The 21,115-nt window shown below is 45.1% G+C and overlaps 3 protein-coding genes across 3 annotated transcripts; 1 reads left to right on the top strand and 2 right to left on the bottom strand.

The window, feature by feature from the left end:
* Positions 1-713: 713 nt before the first annotated feature.
* LOC112694985 lies at positions 714-6,049 on the bottom strand. The gene has a single exon (XM_025746828.2). The coding sequence runs from the start codon at positions 5,728-5,730 to the stop codon at positions 4,111-4,113; it is 1,620 nt and encodes a 539-aa protein (XP_025602613.2). The 5' UTR covers positions 5,731-6,049; the 3' UTR covers positions 714-4,110.
* On the bottom strand, positions 6,003-20,138 carry LOC105684431 (cyclin-dependent kinase 5 activator 1). Its single transcript, XM_012397755.3, has 4 exons — positions 18,232-20,138; positions 17,457-17,699; positions 6,220-6,516; positions 6,003-6,142 (listed from the first exon to the last, which is right to left on the bottom strand). Exons 1-4 carry the CDS (start codon positions 18,661-18,663, stop codon positions 6,047-6,049), a joined length of 1,068 nt encoding a protein of 355 aa, XP_012253178.2. The 5' UTR covers positions 18,664-20,138; the 3' UTR covers positions 6,003-6,046.
* LOC125500713 (venom serine protease inhibitor-like) lies at positions 14,112-14,789 on the top strand. The gene is made up of 3 exons (XM_048654433.1): positions 14,112-14,272; positions 14,373-14,476; positions 14,562-14,789. The coding sequence occupies exons 1-3, from the start codon at positions 14,218-14,220 to the stop codon at positions 14,721-14,723; spliced, it is 321 nt and encodes a 106-aa protein (XP_048510390.1). The 5' UTR covers positions 14,112-14,217; the 3' UTR covers positions 14,724-14,789.
* Positions 20,139-21,115: the final 977 nt, after the last annotated feature.

The following is a 21,115-nucleotide window of genomic DNA, read 5'->3' as shown; positions in this document are numbered from 1 at the left end:
TGAATATTATTCAAACCGTTCAAGTGACAGGATGCTGACGTATATTGAAGTTCGTGAATCAAATTGATCCACCTTCAATCAGTCAAGTCATTGCTTGTTTTTCGTTTCTAGATCATGTTGAAAATGTGTTCACGAGCAGAGAAAGACATGAATATTTTCAAGGGTACATCTGGTACATCATTTTAAATACCGATTTCGTATGCAGAAACTTTCAGAGCTTCCGAAGGAGGGAATTTACGGTGCACTAAACTTTGGGGACTCGATTTCTTCTCTTTTACATTTAAGTGTGTAGTTTTCACTTACGTTTTGTTGATAACAAAAATCAAACGAAGATCCCGATAGAACTTTGTCCTAGGAATAGAAGCCTGCAGGTGGAAGGCAGAATCAGATGACCTGTCCGGTGACTTGATTGACCTGTACTATGCGACACGAAAGTCAGCTCTCCAAAATTGCCATGTATTGTTAAACATTTCAATCTATCCATCGGTACTTGAGCATCGTTTCGAAATATCGTTTCCTCAATACAAATCCACACACCCAATGTATGTTTGGCCATTAATGAGTACAAAGTATCCATCTGCTGAACTACGCCGATTGACTTCAGAAAATCAAATCCCAATTCTTGCACAGCTGGTATCAGTCGATGCGTATCTTGAAAGCATCGATTGCGAGTGTTAACAATGACATAAGATAATTTTGGAGTCATGAGTGAATGAATTTTCAAACTTACATTTATTTAAACAAATCAACATTTACCTCATGTTATGGGTTGTATATTGTATTGTTGTACAGATAATGCATCACTCTACGCAGGTTTTAAATATTCCTGCAACGCGCCATATCATTTAGGTTCATTTAAGTTCAGATCACAAAATATCATAAACTTATGAATTTTTTTTAAATAAAAAATACTAAAAAAATTCAAACTAGATACGAGCTTCACCGTAAGAATATATTCAAGAAGCAACTTAACAATAATGATCATAGTAACGGATAAGATTGGAATACATTCTATTATCTGTAGATAATACTTAGTAGTTCTATTATCTAACGTTATAATTGTCACTCTGCCAATTAATTAATTAATTAATTATAATTATATCTCATATGAATTAGCTAATTGAATATTTCGAAATACTAAATGATTTGTAAATTGCAAATGATTTACACAGGAGTATGTTTATAATTTAACATTTCTTTTTTTTTGTTGCTTTTTTTGTCTTTTTTTTCTGGTATTTGAGTATTTAATTAATTAATGTATAATTAACTATTTTGGCTTCAGCTGAATCTGTTTCATTATGCTACTAGCAGCACTGATATACTGTACCGAATAGCATTTACGTGCCTCTGACTTATAAATAATATTAAGTATTCAATGCCTCGTGTAGGATTATAATCGTTCAGATAATCCCACCTACTCATCACGATCAGCCTTCTTTCATAAAGTCCCACGGCCTTCGTTTTTAAAAACGTTACCTCGTAACGTCTCGTGTAAAATATCGTAAATCATGGGCTAAGCGTCAAGTTCGGAAGCACCGACTACATTTACAGATAAATCCCTATCCCAAAGGACTCCTGGTTCTCGATGACAGTCGAAATCATAAACTCTAAATCATGTCGGCGCACTCTGAACTTATCCGTTGATAGAATAATATCGTACGAAATTCATTGCGCAATAGCTTTTAGAAAATTGGGATAAGTTTGCGAATATCGTATGACAAATGATTTCGAAATGTTGCCAACGTTTGAACTTTTGGGTGTCCATTAGGAGCGGGATGTATATAATCTTGAATAACTTATTGTTAGTCACTGCGTTCAGGACCGGCCCAGCCCAATTAAAAATATATATTACATTATAATATCAACTTATCCACGTATGTATACAATTTATACCTACGTTCTGTTCCTTAACGACACTTAACACGTGGGTCCTAGGTAAGTATAGGTACTACAAGTACGTAATAAATAAAACAGACAGCGTAAAAATAGAATTGCGTCACGCTGAACGAGGATAAAAATGCCTCGATTGTTGGTTTGTTCATTTATTTTTATTTTATTTTACTTGTTTTATTTATTTTTTTTTTCATCTTTGTCAATTTTATTTTTCAATTATTATTAATTTTTCTTTTTTTTCATCTTTTTTTTTGGTAATTTTTAGAAAATAATTTATTTTACTACAAATTTCTTTAACGACGTGTTGGTCGCGTTAGGCTGCAGTCAAAGATACAGATATCCTGCACAACCGCTTTCGATCGCATCATCATATTCTGATGTACGTGATCGCACGGCTGACATTTTACAAGGTTTTTTTTTTCTCTCTTACAATATTATAAGTTGCAGGTAGGTAAATACCAGGGATTCGTATATTACCACCTGTATCACTTGGGAAAGGGCGAATAATCAAATAAATAACTAAACAGTCTTAGAAAATAAGCATCGTACGAATCGTAATAATGTAACAAATGCAGTGATCACAGATATACCGTAAAATAATGTAATGAAATATATAGCTAGTAAATGGTCGACAATACAAATATTATTGTTCATAATATTGTTCATCATCGTTTGGTTTTTTTTTTTTTTTTCTCGAATTGTCGTATCATATATATTATACACGATATATAGTACGGCAGGACTCAAAGGTTTCGAACCATTTTATATAATATTTCTTGATCCTTCATAACGGCGTTGTAATTATTTAACGCTCCTTCGTCAAATCGCAACTTATAAATTGAGTACTGGCAGCACGCGATCAACCTAAAGTCAACAAATAATTCATACATCGTCATCGTATAATAACAGCGGTATGTAAGGATTTAACCTCGTTACCACTTAATTAGCTAAAATTTATTCTAATTAATATTGCACGCGCCGGCACTGGGCCACCTCATATACCTCCTTGGGCCACCAAACTAATACGAAATTTACGAGACATGCGTAATTCGAAAAACAAACTCATTCTCACTGACGACTCCACTCCTATAGATGAAAAGTATTTGTTGAAAATACTCGTATCAGGTATGGCTCGTCTGTTCTACTGCAGTTCGTCGTAATGCACGTAAAGTACGTACACGACATCACGTACCCATCTCGCGCAGCTCAAACTTTCATCGAATCATCATCATCGTCGTCGTCGTCGTCGTCGTCGTCGTCGTCATCATCATTTTACTTTTTAAATCCATCATATCATATGATAAATCAAATCGAAACGAACAATGGGGTCAATTGTGAGCGGGCAGTGCCCGCAATTTTAGCGGGTAATTTGCTTCTCAATTCACTTGGATTGTTCATCGGTTCGTGAGCATCATTTTACATTATTATATAAATAGTTGTGACTTTTAAGTACTCCTTATTTAATTCGCCTTCTCATCAACTTTCTCCTCTCCGTTTTATTAGTTTATTTATTTATCGATTACTTTTTTTTTTTTCGCTTTTTCGTTTTCTTTTTTCTTCAGTTTTTGGATACTGTCGTCTTTGGGTTACATCTACTTACGATCTAGCTTGTTATTATAACATTATTAATTTTCATTGTTACGAACTACGTCGCCAGACTTTGTTTTATTATATACTTAATAAGTTGCTCGCGCGGATCGCCATTAATTGGCTTCTCCGTACGCGATGTTATTGGAGATCCTGAAGCAAACGCTTACAGATAATTTGAGTCACTTTTACTATACACATAATAAACGCGCATAATGAAAGACTCCGACTGCAGAGGTAAAACCATCGCGCCTTATACCCAGCTACGTCCACTATATTCTTCTGATTTCTTCTCTTCTTTTTCTCTAATATTATTAGGAATTTTCAGGGCATTATCATCGAGTCGTACATTCGTATCGTTGTCTCGAGGCTCGGCTGAAGAAAGATCTTCAAAATTCTCCGTTAATCGGTAAAGATTGATCTGCAAGACCGAGCAGCTTATGATATAGCTGTGATCGGTATTTTTACTCAACTATATTACAACGCGATACATGTTTCTCTTTATAGGTAAAGGTATAGGCTTTCCTGCTGATTGGGACTTTTGTTTCATCCAAGTCACTATATTTCATATCGTATAGCTTTTCGGATCGGGGGCAGGTTTGTTTTTTTTACCATCATTCCCGTGTGCGACTAGACGGTCGTTACGTATTGACACAACTCCGTTGATTCGGATGCCAAGTTATTCGCGAACCAGGGATCACCGTAATTCGGACCCTCTTCGCTCTTCGCGCGATTCGGACCTCGGGTTATTTCGTTCATTCGGTAACGAGGTACCTCCTCGCTGAGCGATCTTTTCGCAGCGTCCATCGTCGGCACCTCAAGAAGGGCCTTGGAACGAACCAGTTGAGGTCGTTGACGGTTTCTAGATTCCGATGGTTCGACGGGTACTTCTTCAGACTTGGTACGTCTAGTGGTCGATAATTTTTCCGAAGGTAATTCAAGGTCGATGATTTTCGAAGACGGGGTCGGAGAGCGCGACGTCAAAGGTTTTTCTGGGCTCGGAACTTTGAGTTGGACTTCAGCCGGGGGAGAATATTCCTTCCAGGCACCTTGGTAAATCGGGAATGGGGATATCTGGTTCAAAAGTTTCCATCTTCCGTCGTCGTCCGTCTGCGGCGACCGTTGAGGTAGCGGAGGAAAAAACGTCGGTGTGACATGCCGGAAGGGAGACCAGTTTTCCGTTGGATCGTCGATGGGGGTCCTGCATTTGGCGTCGGCGACCTTCTGCTCCCTTTTTCTGGCGTTGCCCACCTTGGGCAAAGGAGATCTGCTCTCGAAGGGTGTCCATTTCACATCGGTGACCGCTATTTCCGGAAACGCTTGCCTTCCGACGGTAGCTTCGATGCCGTCGAGCCTCAAGGACGTCCGGTCGATCACTATCGATTCTGGTGATAGACTCTTGGACATCGCAGACTTTTGTTTCTCTTTCACCGATGAATTTTTACCGACAAAATTAGTTTCGCCCAAAGATTTTTGACCCCCGAACCAGCTCGCCCCTTGCGTTTGGGTCGGAAGAGATAAATGCGTTTTACCGGCCCATCGAGACTGCGTGATTTTGCGTATCTCGTCGTCGGGGAATGTTCGTTCCTTCGGCTCCCACCGTTTCGTCGAACCTTGGTCCACCCTTGTTTGCCTCTTGAGTTCCCTTCCCGAGGATTTTACTCTGACGTTCGGACTTTTGACCTCCACTTTAGTTTCGGAGTGTTTTTTGGCCACGGACTTCGAGGTCGGCTGATCCTCGGGGGTCGTGGGCTGCGGATGGTAGACCCACTTGGCCGCGGTGTCCCCTTGCAGAACCCCAGATGGTCGGGAATCCCCAGGAGACAAGGAGAGGCGTTTACCCTTTGAGCAAGTGCAGCGAGTCTTCGGATTCGGTAAAACCTCGGGAACCTGAAGAGTCCACCTCGAATCGTCGCGTGCCATTCTAGTGTCGTCGCTGTTGTGCTTTCTGAGGTGATGCCGGGAGGTGCCGGCGTCCGGATGAAGACTCCATTTGTCGGTCTCAGCGCTGTGATGTTTCCGCAAATCCCCCCTGTCCGTCGTCCGGTAATTGTCATCGTCGGAGGTCAGACTGTGACAGCTGCACTTCGATCGTGAACTCCTGGCGATATCCACGTCGGTGTGGGAGGTGTGAAGTTCCCACATGAACTCCGCTCCTTTGGTGCCTCGACCGCGACGATCCCACCGCGGTTCCTCCGGAGATAGAAAACTGTTTGCCCAACGAGTCTCCGCGCTCCGGTGTTTCCGCATCGTTTCCACTTGACGAAGCGGACGTTCCGAACCGCCGCAGCTGCATTGCAAGGTGGACGCCGAAGCCGCCGCTCCGAGTTCAGTTTCCTGCAGAGGAGCTGGCTCTATGGCATCTAAATCCTCGATGGTGTAAGGGCTGGTTTTTTTACGACGCGTTTCCTCCGCCCTACGTACTCCGACTTGGTGACACGTCGCCGAGGTTGACGGGGATGGCTCAGGCCGCGATGGCTCCTCCTCGTCGCTGCCCTGACGGTCAGAGCGTCGTGACGTCGCAGCCGTGCCTGGCGATGCGCACCAACAGGTGTGTGTAACTCCGTCAAGCTGCCTTGGTTGGGACGGCGATTCCGGAGACGACGAGACTCCGTTCCAAACCGCTCCCAGGCAAGGTCCCTCGCTCTCCGGTTCCGCAGGCCTGAGGGTGATAGAGATATTTTTCAATCATCGTCCGAATCGCAATCACAGTAATTAATCAAAATCACCGGGTCTTACCTTGAGTTCGGTGAATATTTCCGTGAAGAAACCGGGCTCGCTGTTGATGCGGAGCATCTTAGCGCTGAGTCGATTAACGATTAGGAGACATCTGTCCCAGAATTTGTCCTTGTTGTCCTCGATGAGGAACGGTTTCAGGGGGTAGCTTATCTCGTTACCCATGTAACTGTAGCTCAGATAGAGGCACGTCAATACGGTAGCCTGAAGCTCTTTTTCCGACGCCTCTTCGCCGTCGACCAATTCTCGCACCAACATGTACACGAACACAACGTTCGCGGGGTTGATGAAGGCAACATCCTGTTAGAGACGAGAAAATGAACTCTTAGAAATGATCGATAAGATCGGGCGTGATGACGATTTTCATAATCCGACACCACGTAATCGAATCCCAATCATTGCCGATCAGGGTCACCGATCGAATACCGCAATTAACTACTCTGACGCGTGTGCTAATTCTTCAGTCGAATCGGAAACCCTCTTTATATGTACAAAGGAGATGAAAGAGAAAAAAAATGACTACAAAGGTCAGATCCTCGGTCCACCGTCTTGAGTCTAGACGATGGGGCACTGATTGGTATACCCTAATAATCCCACCAATCATTTAGTGTCCTGCAGGCTATCTCTTTTTTGTCTGGATATTTTTTTTCAGGATTTCGAGCCAGAGCCATTTGAGAGGGCTATTCGGTCTTGTTGTCGCACGAAGACGGGATGGATGTTTTTCTCCCTCTTTGTTAGTGTTGCTCTCTTTACTCGATTATACGCAGTCATGTGAAGAAAGTTTATCCGATCGGTCGGGTTTAGGTAACCTTCGGAGCCTGTTTGCTCGCATAAGACGAAACTGTGAGTCATGCCTCGTGTGTCGCGTGTTTTTTAGGGCTTACAAGTAGTTTACGTCTAGAGACTTAGGACGGATATAGATGGGCGACTAATCGATACGGTTAATTTCAGAGTCACGTTTTTCTAATAGCTTTATATGGGTCATACGGTATAAATTGGCATAACTTTTCACTTGTTATACCGCTAAGGATTCTCATTGAATATTAGTTCGGGCGGTTCTTCCAAACCTCGTATACATTCCTCCTTATTTTCGGAACTTTGTAAACTTTATACCCACGCGAAACTGACGATGCAAACTACTCTCCAGATGTACATAACTTCTCGGAACTCGAGATTCCTTGCTACTGAAAATCTGGCATCTCGAGTCGAGATGGTTTCAATATTCTCAGTTCCAGGCGGAGCTCTAAAAAATTCAGTGAAAAAGTTCGCGATATTATAATAGCTGTGAATACAAATACGCGGTATTACACGACAGAAGCACTAGGATGCATAATGTTACTTTACTTTTCAACTACGTACATCATTTCTCAAAAATTTCTCAATGTATTTGCATCCATGAATGTTTTAGTTCAACTAAATTTCCCACTTCGTGACAGCGATAAGAGAGACGAAAAGCTTCGAAACGAGGGTGAAAAAAATCTCCGCGATCTCGAGGTCGCTTCGTTACGGGCGTTTCAAAAATATGTATACACATACATGCTACAGAAATAAATTCGTCAGGCAAGAGAAGCGAGCGATTCAGGTCGCGTTAGCTGCGACCGCATTCATCTGGGGCATCGATCGTGTTCCCCAGGTATCTAGTTCATCTGGGGAGCAGAGTATACGAGGCAGGGACGACCGACTCCGGGTGATGCTGCGAATCGAAAAATGTCTGGTCCACGGACGGTGGATACGGAAAAAGAAAGCCGAGCGAAGTACGCGAAGGAAAAATGATTCGCGACCGGCAACAATAGGGTTTCGTGAGAACCTCGGTGACTCGTCGTATCTCGATATCGCCCGGTGTTGATACAATTTGCTCGGGGGTGTCCCGCGCTAATTTCCGTCGGGAATATCTCGCGGCATCGGTACATAACTCAATGTTTCCACGGAATGAGCGAAACCATCGAGGAAGTGACGGTAAATCAGGGCAGAGGGTGGTTAGACGAATCCGGCGGGATCTCGACGTCGTGCAGGGTACATCGACCGGGAGGTAGTTCCGAAGTCGAAGGTGTGCGTCGCACCCTCGACGTCGGTGAGGCCTCTCGTTGACCCGACTAACAGGATCGATGCCCCCGATACGCTACGTTCTAACCGGCAACCTGCTGCCGCTTTGCAATCAACCGTATTTTGTACACTGCAAATCTTCGCTGTTTTAGCACCTACTAACTCCGAACCATGCCCTTATACCCTTAGAGTAAGCATATAATAACCGGGAATTTTCTCTCGTGAAAAATGCGTGGATCAAAAACATCTCAAACGTCGTTAGAAATAAATGCTGAAAGTGCGAGACCATTTGGTGATGCAAAATATTTATAAGATGTTCTCAGATCTCTCGGGATGTTCACTAATTTTGTTTTTCAGTATGGAAATCTAAGCCACGTACACACTCGAGCATGTTTAGCGCGCACGAATGCGCAATTCGACGTTCACAAACGCAAACATGCTGAAATTCGAAATTTTTGGAAATTGTAAAAGTTTCAAAGCCTGATGCTCCGGATTACACCGATTTACACAGCTAAGTTTTGGAATGACTAAATAACTCGCCGATTATCGACGATTAGCAACTACTCCGGATTCCCCGAAGTTACTAATTTGAATATCCGACGAGGCGGCACCCTTTCGCGTCGCATAGAATTCGGGGAAAAAGGTTATTAGATGGATTGCCCGAATTCCAGATGCGCCCAACAATTACTCGGCACTAGACACGAACAATTCGTTGGAAGTTGGGACGACGCGCGTGCGTCTGGCGACAGTGCGTGCAGCTACTAGTGAAATGAAAATCAATTTCTTGGGAATTTATGATATCGGGACGTCGGTTCGTACGTTACGTCGTATCGTTACGTCGGAGCCAGGGCGCACCTCGCCACCTATTTTTAAACGACTTTACATCGTGTCCGTCTAGCACGTGAACTTCGGACTAACGGAGAAGCCGGTAAAAAAATAAACAGGGTCACACCCGGTGACGCTTACTTCGCGGTTACACGTCGCATTCCTTCGCGAAATTATATCACGATCCTTTTCGCGTTATACGATCGTTACCGCGAATCTACCCTTCCTGAAATATGTAGACGTACGAACGTATTTTTACTTCCTATACCGGGACGTGTATCGTCCGACTATTTTTCGAAGGTTCTCCAGTCAAAGTCTGGACGGACGACATACACGTATATATACGGTCTGCCCACCCCGTTCTACCCGCCGTCATTCGGTCGATACTCCAAGGGGTTGGTGCCCTACCTTTCCCCGTTCGACTCTACCTCACCCTGGAGAACTACGCGATCCCCGTTCCCGTCCCTCGACATTGTATTCGTCCCTAGCGGTGCTTCTTGGGTCACGAATATCTTGTTTACGTTTCGAAGTACGATGTTGCCCACGGTGACAAAGTCGAACGATTTCCGAGCAACGACGGTAAAAAGGAATAATCCAAGATGAATCGATCGGTAGGTATGTATGTACTCTGGGGTCGAACAATGTAAGCGCAGCACGTGGAAGCAGAGATTGGTAGACGTAATTCGGGTGTTATTGACATCGATATTCGGCGCGGGCATGAATTTTTTTACGGTCATCTTGAGGGAGGCTCCCTCTGCAGTTCGTCGTGACTCACCCGAAAGGAAACCATTTTCGCCCCCGGGGGCCTTCCCTGCAGTTCATTTAATTTCCTACTCTCGTTCATCGTATACTCCGATCTACGTGTTGCGGGCGTTCGCTTTTGCAGGCGTACCGCAACTGCAATCCGAGGTGTAACGGGCGGATCCGCCTTGACACGAACTCCCTGTGCGCTAATTAAATTCAGATTTCGACTTTATGAGGTTTCGAGAAGTCGGCTGCAGGGCTGCACAACGTACGGCGTTTCGTCGCGGAGGTAAAAAAAGCACGAGGATATCTCGGATCATCGCGTACCCGGCAGCTGAGCTCCCGCGACCCGCCGCCTTTTTATCGCTATGTGATTCGAAACTAACGAGGGTCTGCGGCGTGTGTGGGAGATAATAAGATTTTTTTGGCTTCGTACACGTGGTTGTAAACCACCGAGAACTGTACGCGCGGCTCGAGTGCCCGACTATCCCAACGCCCTTGATCCGCGTGATAAGCGTCGATAGAAAATTCGTTCGCTCCGCTCGAGTACGCGTTCTCGAGGACGGATGGAGAGCTCCTGCACGAGCCCAGAAATATTGATATGGGTTCCCCGCTAATTGGATTCTCTCTCATGATTCTCGTCGGCACGAGTCTTCACCTCTCGCTAATATAGTGCTGGGGGACCAACGTGACATCGTCAACACCGAGAGAATACCACCGTTAGGCGAGAAAATTCTACAGACCTCGAGTCTTCGACGTTGTTCGACATAAATCACCACTCAATAGCGGCGAAATCAAAGGCCACCGAATGGTCTGGTCTAGCCAAATTCTAGAATTGGTTTACTCGGAGCCGTTTGCCTGATCTATTATACCTTTGCACCGGCGAAACACTTTCGAAACGATTTGGGTAGTTTTGCTTTTTTGTCTTTGCACTTCGCGAAGGCGATCGTGTGGATTAATTAATTACCGGATCGAAACTATAAATTGATCCGAGGAATCCACGTCGCTGGTCGGTACGCTTCAGCCGGTCGTTTCGTACCATAAATTTCGATCCTCCGACATTCGGACTTTCCGATCTGGTCGCATTATTTCGGTCGTCAATCACTCGAACGGCGACAGTAGTAGTCGTGACCCTGCAGCAATCAGGTATTGCGAATCAAATTCTTTCGCTGGGTCGCCGGAAAGGGCACGGGATATTGCTGTCATTCGTTTGCGAAAAAAGGGAAAAAAAAAAAAACAACGATCGAAAACACAAGGGATATCAGCGTTATTCGCGACTGCCTAAAATTCGCGACAAGAAGGAAAAAGCTCGAGTGAAATTCGAGATAGGTACGTATATTTCAAGTTGCGGTTTTCGGCGCTCACAGTGCAGCATTCATACCCCGCGAGTCAGTTCTACTATTTTGAACAAGGATATCAAATGTTGAAGCCATGAAGATGCAACGTGGAAATATTTACCTTGGCTCGATTAGCCTTGACTTGTCGAACCGAGTGTGACGTGATCGGGTAAGAAACGTATATGATTGCGCATATCGATCGTTGGAATCGATTGTAATTGTTCAAATAAAAGTAGCCGATGGCCCGAACAGTTCGATTGAATCGGAACACCCCCTTCTCCATCCACACTATTAACGCCCCATCGTCGGCCGAACGATCTTTGCGAAAAATAGAAATGTTATCTTTATACCGGAAGGTCTACTTCTCAGCCATTGAAAATCACGCGATCGTTTCGTGGTTCAAGTACACTCAAATTAAACACAAAATATATTCTTGGAACTGCATGACTGGACATCTGTTTCGGTCTGGCAATTTAATTATTTGCTAAGTGAGCGACAAATGTGTGCAGAGGGTACAACTGTCTCGCTGCAATTGTTCAAACAAATTGTTTTCCCCTGTGTAAAAATATATCCAGATAGTATAAGCTCGATAAAAATATCTGCCAGATATGAACGAGTCTCGAAGTTGTAGACGAAATAAAAATTTCTTCCGCATTGGACGCGGCCGTTGCTGCAATTGTACAAAATGCCATCCAAGTTCAGCGTGATATTAGGGGTTATAAGTTGGATAATAATTTCTCGTGAGTAGAACAATCAGTGGTCCCCTTATTTGTCGTTATATTGAAACTAACAAACGATACGTCTGACGTGCAGATAACATGCGGAATCGCGCGGGGGACAAGGTAAGAGCTGCTCATGACACGATCACGAGATTGAACACCCTGCGAGACAATTTTGCGAAAATGGGTACCGATTCTCTAATCAATATGGGTGAGCCGAGTTCCACTGGTTGATTGAATTCTTCACCTTCGTCGCTCTTCTGATTTGGAATTCGAATTTGCTTCTTTCAGATGAATTGTACGATTTGTTGTCTCCGCTGATACGGAAAGCGGCTGGCTAAGGCGCGCTCACAAGAAATCTGAATTCCGTCGTGAATTTTGTATGAAAATCGAAAGAAGGGAACGGAAATAATTCGAGGACATCGCACGATGACAGATTCACCTTCATCGATAAATAATAATTAGTCTATTCACTGTGAATAACGTAATTTTAACGAGAATTATAAGCTAAAGTAAATTTTTTACTTCAAGTGTACTCTATTTTTGACTATATAACTACCCAGAGAACTTTTTAAAACCCCAGCCTTGTTCGACCCTCTCGCTTTTGACTCTAGAGGTTCGTCATAATTATGCAAAAGGAAAGAAAAGATCGATAAGGACGAAGAAAGACTCGGCACACAATATAACCTGATTTTCTATCTCCAACAGCGAAATGAAATGAATAATTTTGCTTCCGACCGATAGTAATTAACGATCTCACTCCGTGGCTACATTCGTATACATCGCCAATGAATTACTTAAACTCGAAAGGCGAGGTCGATATCTGGTCATTAATGATTCATTAAGCCATGTATAGTGACGCTAACGAACTCCGGGTTACACTTTCGAAAATCCAATTATTGGCCGACGGACATTTTTTACGTTTTTTTCTATCTCGGCTGCGAGAGAACGAGAAACCGTGAAACGTTTGCGTGAATTACACAAAAAAATAAGCAAGACCGTTGAACGAACCATTTGGAATAACAGTAGCTCGTCGCAGGCTGTAGCCATTTTGTCAAAACAATGTTACGTGGGTATATATATTGTAAGAGACAAATACTCATTTATCGCATTATCGGATATATTTGCAAACGCTAATATCGAACACCGTTCATTTGTCGCGTTGGCTTTCGCGACTGTCGCAGGTAAGATTCACAAATTTCAAACACTCCAAAGAAGCTTTGTTATCGTCGGCGTAGTCTCAACGGTTTAATATAAAAAATCTATCTCGTTACCGCTTTGCACGTGATTTCGTTACAGGCTCTGCGTTCCGTTGTGAATGTAACAAAGTGCTTGTGCATATTTTCAATGCAGCTCTTCAACCCTCGCGCCAAGGTTATAGATTCTGTCCAGTTGTGAGTAGAGCTACTCGATTATTCACTTGGTTTTGACATGATTCGCATTTGATTAAAAAATCTTCTCCTCCAGGTACGGAATGGAACCGATGGTTGCGCCTGAAAACTTGGCTATCCAAGACTAACTTTCGATGCAAACAGCCCTTGAGTCGCTGAGAAGGATCACTCAGGAAAAAAACGACGAGATCACAGAATTTAGGTTTTTTTTTGAAAATTGTATCAGAAGGACTTTGAATTTCGATGAGGAATTGTACTCCGAATAAATTTGGCGGGATAATTCTTCTATCGGTTTCTGTACTTGGTTTAATTTTTGCTGTAGCAAATACGATTAAAAAAATTATCAAGCGTAAATATCGTTGACAAATTCCATATTCCTCACGAGCCCTGATCCTTTCGCAATTGTTCTGATGCGCACGAAATAAATCCCGAGTGATTTTTTGTCGACCGGTAAGTCTGCACTCGCAATTAGTCGCACAGAATGTCGTTGAATGTAAATTACAAAAAATTGACGTCGAAATTTTCAATCTCCCAAACGAATTTTCACCCAGCAGAGCTTTTTGCTGCGCAGTTAAGAGTTGACTTTTGGTTGCGTACTACGCATTGCGTGCTTCGGTTATTAAATAATTAACAACGCGCTGGCTAGAACGAAGATTTTGATGAACCTTGTTGTTCAGAATTAGGCGCTGAAATTTAGCTTTATGATATCACACACCGCATTATCCAGCATGTTATATTATGGCTGGATATGTATGAATAGCGGTAAAGACATGTTGTCGCAAATAACAATTGTTTAAACAATAATATTTTGTTTCGATCGAGAGCGGCAACTCTGCGGGCGTAAAGCTATATAAGAAAGAAGCCGATAATTGAAGAGGAATCGAACATAATCTTTCGTAAAAAGTAAACGTGAGGAGCGTTGTGTTCGCCCGAAAAGTTAACATGGAACGCGAATTTCTAGCGATTTTCACGCTCTTGATATCGGGCGCTGCTGCACGTACGTTATTTGTTTGTTTTTGTTTTTTTTTCACCATATTCTTGAGCTAATGTTTGCCCGTTCAGGTGAACCGATTTTAATCTTGCATTTATTAACGTAGATTATAGCCTGAACTATTGCGGTCCGAACACGATGGTTACCCCCTGCGGAAATTTGTGCGAACCTTATTGCGGTCAACTCAAACCGGTCAAGTACTGTTCCCCAGTGAGTTATCTAATTTGACATTTTAAAGTTTTACGGAACACTAAAATTCTGAGTTTTCTAATTTGAAAAAATTGTTTCCTCTCAGATTTGTCAGAAGAACGGATGCGTCTGTAAACCGGGTTACAAAAGACGGGATCCCAATGGTCCTTGCATCCCAGAATTTTGGTGCGAAACTGCAGCTGAGACATGGGACTGGGTAGAAGAGCCTTATCATCCGCCTCCTCTACCTCCTGCGCGTAGTTCTTAAGAATTCTAAGATAATTATCGTTAATCAATTAAATTCTTGTAAATAAATATCGTTCGATATTCGCGTCTAATCTACTTCGTCCGACCGGTTTACCGATTACGAATTTCTTCGACGCGACTGAAAGTGATAATTATATCATCGAATCTGTCGGCAATGATTGACAATCGAATCGTACATATATTGAACTTGAACGTGCATCACGTGCGAATATTTGGGAGCGCGCAAAGTCGAAGGAAGGTAATTGCCGATCAAAGGTCGCGCGATGTTTATAATTGCGTAATAATAACGCTCTCGGAAAGTAGAAGCGTTCGTCTCACAAAACAGCTGTGAACTTTTCGCAACTCGTTTCTGCCACGTCTAACTTAATTCCGCAGTGTTTCAGCGAGCGAGCGACGTTTATACGCAAACTCGTTAAATTCAGGCCGCGCGCTCCAAGGGTGCGCAATACACAGATACCTTATGGCTACGGCTTATTATCATCGCGCGGCGCTGACCATTTCTATAAATATTTTAAACACCCTTGAAAATTATAATATTTCACCAGACCTAATTTGCCGGGGCTCCGTCCGCGTATTCCTCTGGGACAAAAACGCCCTATCCTACCCACGTCCCCGCAACGGGTACACGGCCGGAGTTTAAAGCAGCTTTTCCCCACGTACAAAGGGTGAATGCCCTCCACCAGTCATACGCATTTTTCCACACACGTTTCCCGAGGGGGTTGATCGGCTCTGCGCCGGGCGCGTGTTCCCGACGCAATCACATAGATAACTTCACGCACACACGCGTATCAGACGCGGGCGCGTGACCCCTTCGAATTTCTCAACACCCCTCGAGGTTCTCCGGATCCAACGGGAACGCGGTGGACCCCAAAAATCTTCTGGCTCGGGGGGTCCGAAACGACCCATTACGCGCATCGGGCAGCCTCGCAAAGCCCAAGAAACGTTGCCCACCCCTAGAATTTTCAATCTTGATAAAAACAACCCCATCGTGCGGGGGGATGTTTCAAAAAAAAAGAAAGTTGCTATCTACTCGCATCACATGAGTCGGACTACGGAGCGTTTGTTTTCCCGTAGCTCAAATGATGAATTTATCGGGACGTCAGCTGGAAGTTTTTTTATTTTCTTCAGGCGCGCATCATACGAGATGAATAAATAAATGAAAAAAAAAAAAAAAATACCGGGACGAAAATTAAGACTTTATACTTTTCGCAGATTTCGGCACCGAGCTTCCGGATGTCTAGTGGGTCCACGGTCGGTTTCAGTATGCGGAATATCGACGCGTCGACGTTAACGTTCGCGGCGCCACGGGGCGTCACGACGTCCCCTTACGCAGGGATGCAATTAAATCGCGTATAAATGTTACAATACACGCGTAGATGATACGTCCCGCTGTGTAGATATTACGTCACACATAGCAGCCCCTGACGTATTTAACCGAAGTAAAAAATGCCCCGACGGTCGTCTACGTCATCGGCAATATTGTGCCGATTATATCATCTGATTAACGGCCAGCATTCAACGGAATATACGTCAAAGTGTCGGATCCAAAATTCGGTCCTACGCGAACAAGGTGAACCCGTCAAAGCAATGCTATCGAAAATTCATGCGCTTATGGTGTACTCGCAGAGGTATATACAGCTGCCGGATCGTCGGAGGCCTATGTTTGTTCGTCGGTTTCGAGTATACAGTCCGCCAAATTTCTCGAGCAAACTTCACGGAGTAGGTATATAACGTGTACCTGCAGTTACTTTCTTACCAGGAGTGTACAGCGGTCCGGGCAGAGCTCGAATAAGCGATTCTTATAGCTTTCGTCAAAAGCGTCGAGATTTTGAGGGTCCTCGGTCTAGCTGCACAGGGCGAGGACCTCGACTCATTGTTCATTTCGTACTAATGGATTTTCGGTGAATGGACGTAGTAGACCCTAGTCATAGTTTAGTGCTGCGGGGCTCCCTCTTCATCTGACAGTACCAGAAGCGTACACCGCCGAATCTATACTATAGACACGATATTGCACGCTCCGAAACACATGCGTTCCTTTCATACGAGAATGAGTAAAAAAAAAAAAAATCACCTCGCTACGCGCGTCGTGAGCTCGAACAAACGAAGGCGCGGTGACCAGTTCGTCGGCACTGAAAGCCCAGTAATCACAGCCTCCAAATTTAAATCGAAATTCGCACAAGGTACTATAGACTTCCATGACTCTCCGATGGAGAATTCGACTTTTAAAATTGTTTTCCTTTTTTGTTTTTTTTTCGTCTTCCGGACAGAGAAATAACAATTACGCCGACCCTTCGATCGGCAGGGTTGTGGTCGTCGTCGTAACATATTGTGAGCGACGCGCCCTGCGCGTATATAACGGGAAAAGGTCCGAGTCTCAAGGGATGAATGTGAGGAGCGGATTCACCGGTCGTCCGCCGTTGTAAGGCTGCGCGAGCGCTGCTTTCGTAAATATTTACGATCGACCAGGTCGGCCGTATGGACCATTAGAAACTGTTTTGTTGGCATACATTACGAGGGTAATATTTCAAGGAATTAGCCACCGTTATCCGGACTCCGCGGCAACGGACAATGCGTAACGAGGAATATTTCGATCGGGTATCCCGACCCGACATTTATCGTCGAGAGTCATCGTCCCTGTCGGACCATTGCTCGCAAAATGTGAGATTCGCATCGTGCGTGGTCATCTTGATTTAGTCGTCGAACGGAGGGTGACTAGGGTTATTTTTACACTGACCTGCCATCCTTGGAGAAGTAAAGTCCGGTCGACCTTCCTCAACCAAACGACCGCGTCGTCAACCTGGAAATCGCGCAACCGCGTACATTTTCCGTGTAGGTATGCACCGAGGCACTTGAGCAGCTCCGAAGTCGACGCCTGGATTACAGTCTTTCTTGGTCCGGGTGGCAGAGGTTTTTGCACCAATTTTTCACAGGTCGGATTGTGCGTCGTGTGGTTGTTATTGGAGACTGGTACTTTTATCTGAGAGCAATCGTAATGCGCCGTGATTATTTCGGCTGTCGATCTTAACGAAATCCAACATTTTGTTCTATCATTATTCAATGGGACAATTTTCTAGCGCGGTGAGAATGAATGTCAGCGATTCATCGTCAAGTTTGGTCGTACACAAACCGATTGTACTCCGAGTGGGAGTAAGTAATGACGAATAATTCTCACCCCCCTTATCTTCGGCTAATAACAACCCTGGGCTAAGCTACATTGAAAATTACGTAATTATTACTTGGACCAACGCGATTATTAATCGCAGATCTCCGCTGCAACGGCAAGTTCAATAACAGAGTAATAACGTTCACCTCCCATGGAAGTTTAACGACGAGGATACGTATGCGGATAAATATGAAGATTCAAACTACAAAAATTGATCGAGAGGTTCGGTAAAGATTCATGTCTATGAGCGTTAGCCTTCTGTATAATCTCGCGCATCTAGTGTAGTACACCTCGGAAATGATGAGAACAAATGCATTAGTTGAGTGGATAGGAACGATAGACTCACCTGTGGCGTCTGTATGTTCTTGTTTTTGTCAACGATTGGAATATTGTCTAGAGGTTGTCTGAAGGTAATGTTCTTATTTTTGTTGTCGAGTTTCTTCTTGTTGTTGTTGGTTGTGCTGAACCGTTTCCACGACAAGGCGTTGATGAACAGCGAGTGTTTCTTCAAGTTTTTATCGAGGGCATTTTTCTCCGATATAATTCTCGCGTTGTCGTTGTTCAGATTGATGTTATTGTTCTGTAACGAATTATTGTTCGGCTGATTCGTGGGGGCGGGGGCCACCGACGAGGTACCCTTGTTCTCCCGATTCTTCGCGTTGTTCAGTTGTTCGTAATTAAAGTTATTCAAGGCAAAATCGGTGGGATGCTGATGAGCCGCGGTGGGGTATCCCGAGCCCCGGCGGTCCCGCGGACTGAACGACAACACGGTGCCCATTTTTTTCGTTTGGGCCCTGGCGGGCACGAGTTTCGGCCGAAAGGGTACGAGCACTTGGGTCTGCTGTTGGGGCGGGGGAGGGGGTGGCGGAGGTCGCGGAGGTCGCGGAGGACTCGGCGACGACGGGGTGCGTGGCAACGGGGGTGACGGCGGAGGAGGTGACGCCTGCCTCGGCGTGGAAGTCCCGCTGGGTCCCGTCAGCGAGGGTGCATCCCAGGGCTCAATGGCCTCCTCCACGGCGGGACCCACCACCTCGCTCAGCCTACCGCCCAGCCTGCCTTCGGTCTTGAGCTTCGGGCACTTAATATGGCCGCCCTGCACCGCAACACGGCACCCTCCTCGAGGACGATCAATACCCTAAAACCCCCAGCGAAACCGTAGGCCCCTCGTCTTGGTCTTGGCAACCTCGGGAGCGAAGGCGCTCCTCCTTGTCGCGACCCTTCTTCCAAGGGGACGATGCACCGCGGACAACCGCGACGAGTATAACGCCAGCAAAATGGCGAGGACCGATCGATTGCTTCTTCGTTCGTTCTTTTTCCACTCCGTAGTTCCTCCTCCTATCCTCCTCCCGTTTCCCAGCGAGGATCTCGATGCTCGATGACAGTGATTCGGTTTTTAATTCCAGATTCTCTATTTGTTGTGCATTCGATTTCCCTACTACTTGCTCCGCTCTCTACCTGTACGGTTCACCTGTTATGGCGCGTCGTCGAAGCACTGCACTTGTTTACTATTGTGACACGGTTGGTCGATCGTCAGGAGCTGCGGGATGCGGTCATGCGAGAAAGTCCATCTTTTATTTTCAAGATTGCTCTTGCACCAACGCCCGTGTCCGGTGTATACCGAGAGTTTTGTTTTTGTTTTGTTTTTGTGTTTTTTTTTATCTTTTATTCGAGTATCATTTCGTTGACTCGGTTCGACGGTTCGCTTTTCTAATATCCATCGCACAGTGTTAATACAGCCAAACTCAGCACTATCACAGCGTACGTGTATGAATTCGCGCCAAGAAATATCTCTGCGACATATTCTGCGGCGATTGTTCGGACCGACCGCCGAAGCAAGGACCGTTTGGGGTATCGCCGTGTATTTTCGAAGTGACCAATATCTCGGTCAATCACGTCGACTACGACACTTTGCCGAATACGATGCCGATGATAGCCTCGAGGGCGCTCCTCAGGAGAGCTGCAACTTCTGTCAAACCGTCGTGTTGGTGTGGTTTGGTATCCGCCAGTCAAGACGAACGCCCCTCGCGCAAAATTCAATGCGCGCGCATTCGTTCGATAACGTAAACGGCCGGCGTCGCGAGCATCAAGGGTGCAGGCGGGGGTGTTGGGAGCTTTCGGGCGTCGGGGGTGGAAGAGACAAGGGTGCCGAGGCGCCGCGCCACATCGTACACACGCACCGCTCGCCAAACACTCTCGCACACCTTACATTCTCCACGGACGCACACACACGACTGTTATGTTCCGACTTTACGCGCGGCACATACTCGTACTTTTTCAATTAATCGCATGTGCACCACCCACCACCCACCACCACCACCGCCACCAGCCGCACACCTCGCCTCCTGTCTTCGACGAAATTCGGCGCATCAAAAACAACCGACACCTATCTGGATACCACCCCGTACGTGCGCCACTGTACCGGATTCCCGTGAATTTCAATATCCGATGTCCGACACAGACTTTTGTAGTCCGCCACGGCGGGGTAGGAAAAAAATTCTATCTGTCCCCCGAGGACCTCGATGGCGGCGAGGATTATCTTACTTTCGACGATCTATACGCCGGCGGGATTTGTGTACGAGGGATGATACATGTATTTTTAGTTTTTACAAACATGTTCTCAATTATATCGTGGGGATTCGGGTCTCCTCTGTCAGTGGCGACAGGTACCTGCGTTATTAACGTCGAAGTATTTCAATCATCATTGATTTATTATTGATAGCGAAAAAAAAAAAGGTTTCCTCGATTCCTCAGCGCCCCTCAAGAATAGCTTTGGCCGGGTGCAAAACACCCGGATGATCCGAACGAGGGTAGTAGCGTAAGAAGTGTCGAAAACAGACTCATAAATCATGTAATTTCCCCTTAAATCAGATCCTCGAGGTCATTTCAGACGCGGTCCGCTACCCCCGCAGTAACGTAAGGAACTAAACGCAGCTCCCAAATCGACGAGATCGCATCGTAGCGGCGCGTGTTGTGCGGGGAGTCGTCGTCTATTTATTACACACAGCGAAACGTGTGCCGCGCTTTTCCCCTCGATGGATAATTCCCTAATTATGATATTTCTATTTTTCTCGCCATTTTCCGGAGCAGCTGTATCGGGAATTCGCTGCAAATCGATTCGGAACATCGACGCGGAGTATTTTCGATTTGGCAAAAAAATCCTTGACGAGATTGCCGGAGCAGTTATCGGCCGGCGGTGAATTAAAACGATACGGTTTTAACAAGCCGAACTA

The sequence above is a fragment of the Athalia rosae genome, chromosome 4 (assembly GCF_917208135.1).
Source record: "Athalia rosae chromosome 4, iyAthRosa1.1, whole genome shotgun sequence".
Lineage (NCBI taxonomy): Eukaryota > Metazoa > Arthropoda > Insecta > Hymenoptera > Athaliidae > Athalia > Athalia rosae.
This window is presented reverse-complemented; position numbering and strand designations above follow the sequence as displayed.

Bases quoted from the DNA above. Each gene is read 5' to 3' on its own strand.
- LOC112694985 (XM_025746828.2), bottom strand. From the start codon at position 5,730: ATGCGGAAACACCGGAGCGCGGAGACTCGTTGGGCAAACAGTTTTCTA.
- LOC125500713 (XM_048654433.1), top strand. From the start codon at position 14,218: ATGGAACGCGAATTTCTAGCGATTTTCACGCTCTTGATATCGGGCGCT. The intron at 14,273-14,372 runs GTACGTTATTTG...TTATTAACGTAG, and splicing joins GATATCGGGCGCTGCTGCAC to ATTATAGCCTGAACTATTGC. The intron at 14,477-14,561 runs GTGAGTTATCTA...GTTTCCTCTCAG, and splicing joins CGGTCAAGTACTGTTCCCCA to ATTTGTCAGAAGAACGGATG.
- LOC105684431 (XM_012397755.3), bottom strand. From the start codon at position 18,663: ATGGGCACCGTGTTGTCGTTCAGTCCGCGGGACCGCCGGGGCTCGGGA. The intron at 17,700-18,231 runs GTGAGTCTATCG...GATTGCTCTCAG, and splicing joins AGAACATACAGACGCCACAG to ATAAAAGTACCAGTCTCCAA. The intron at 6,517-17,456 runs GTCAGTGTAAAA...CGTCTCTAACAG, and splicing joins TACTTCTCCAAGGATGGCAG to GATGTTGCCTTCATCAACCC.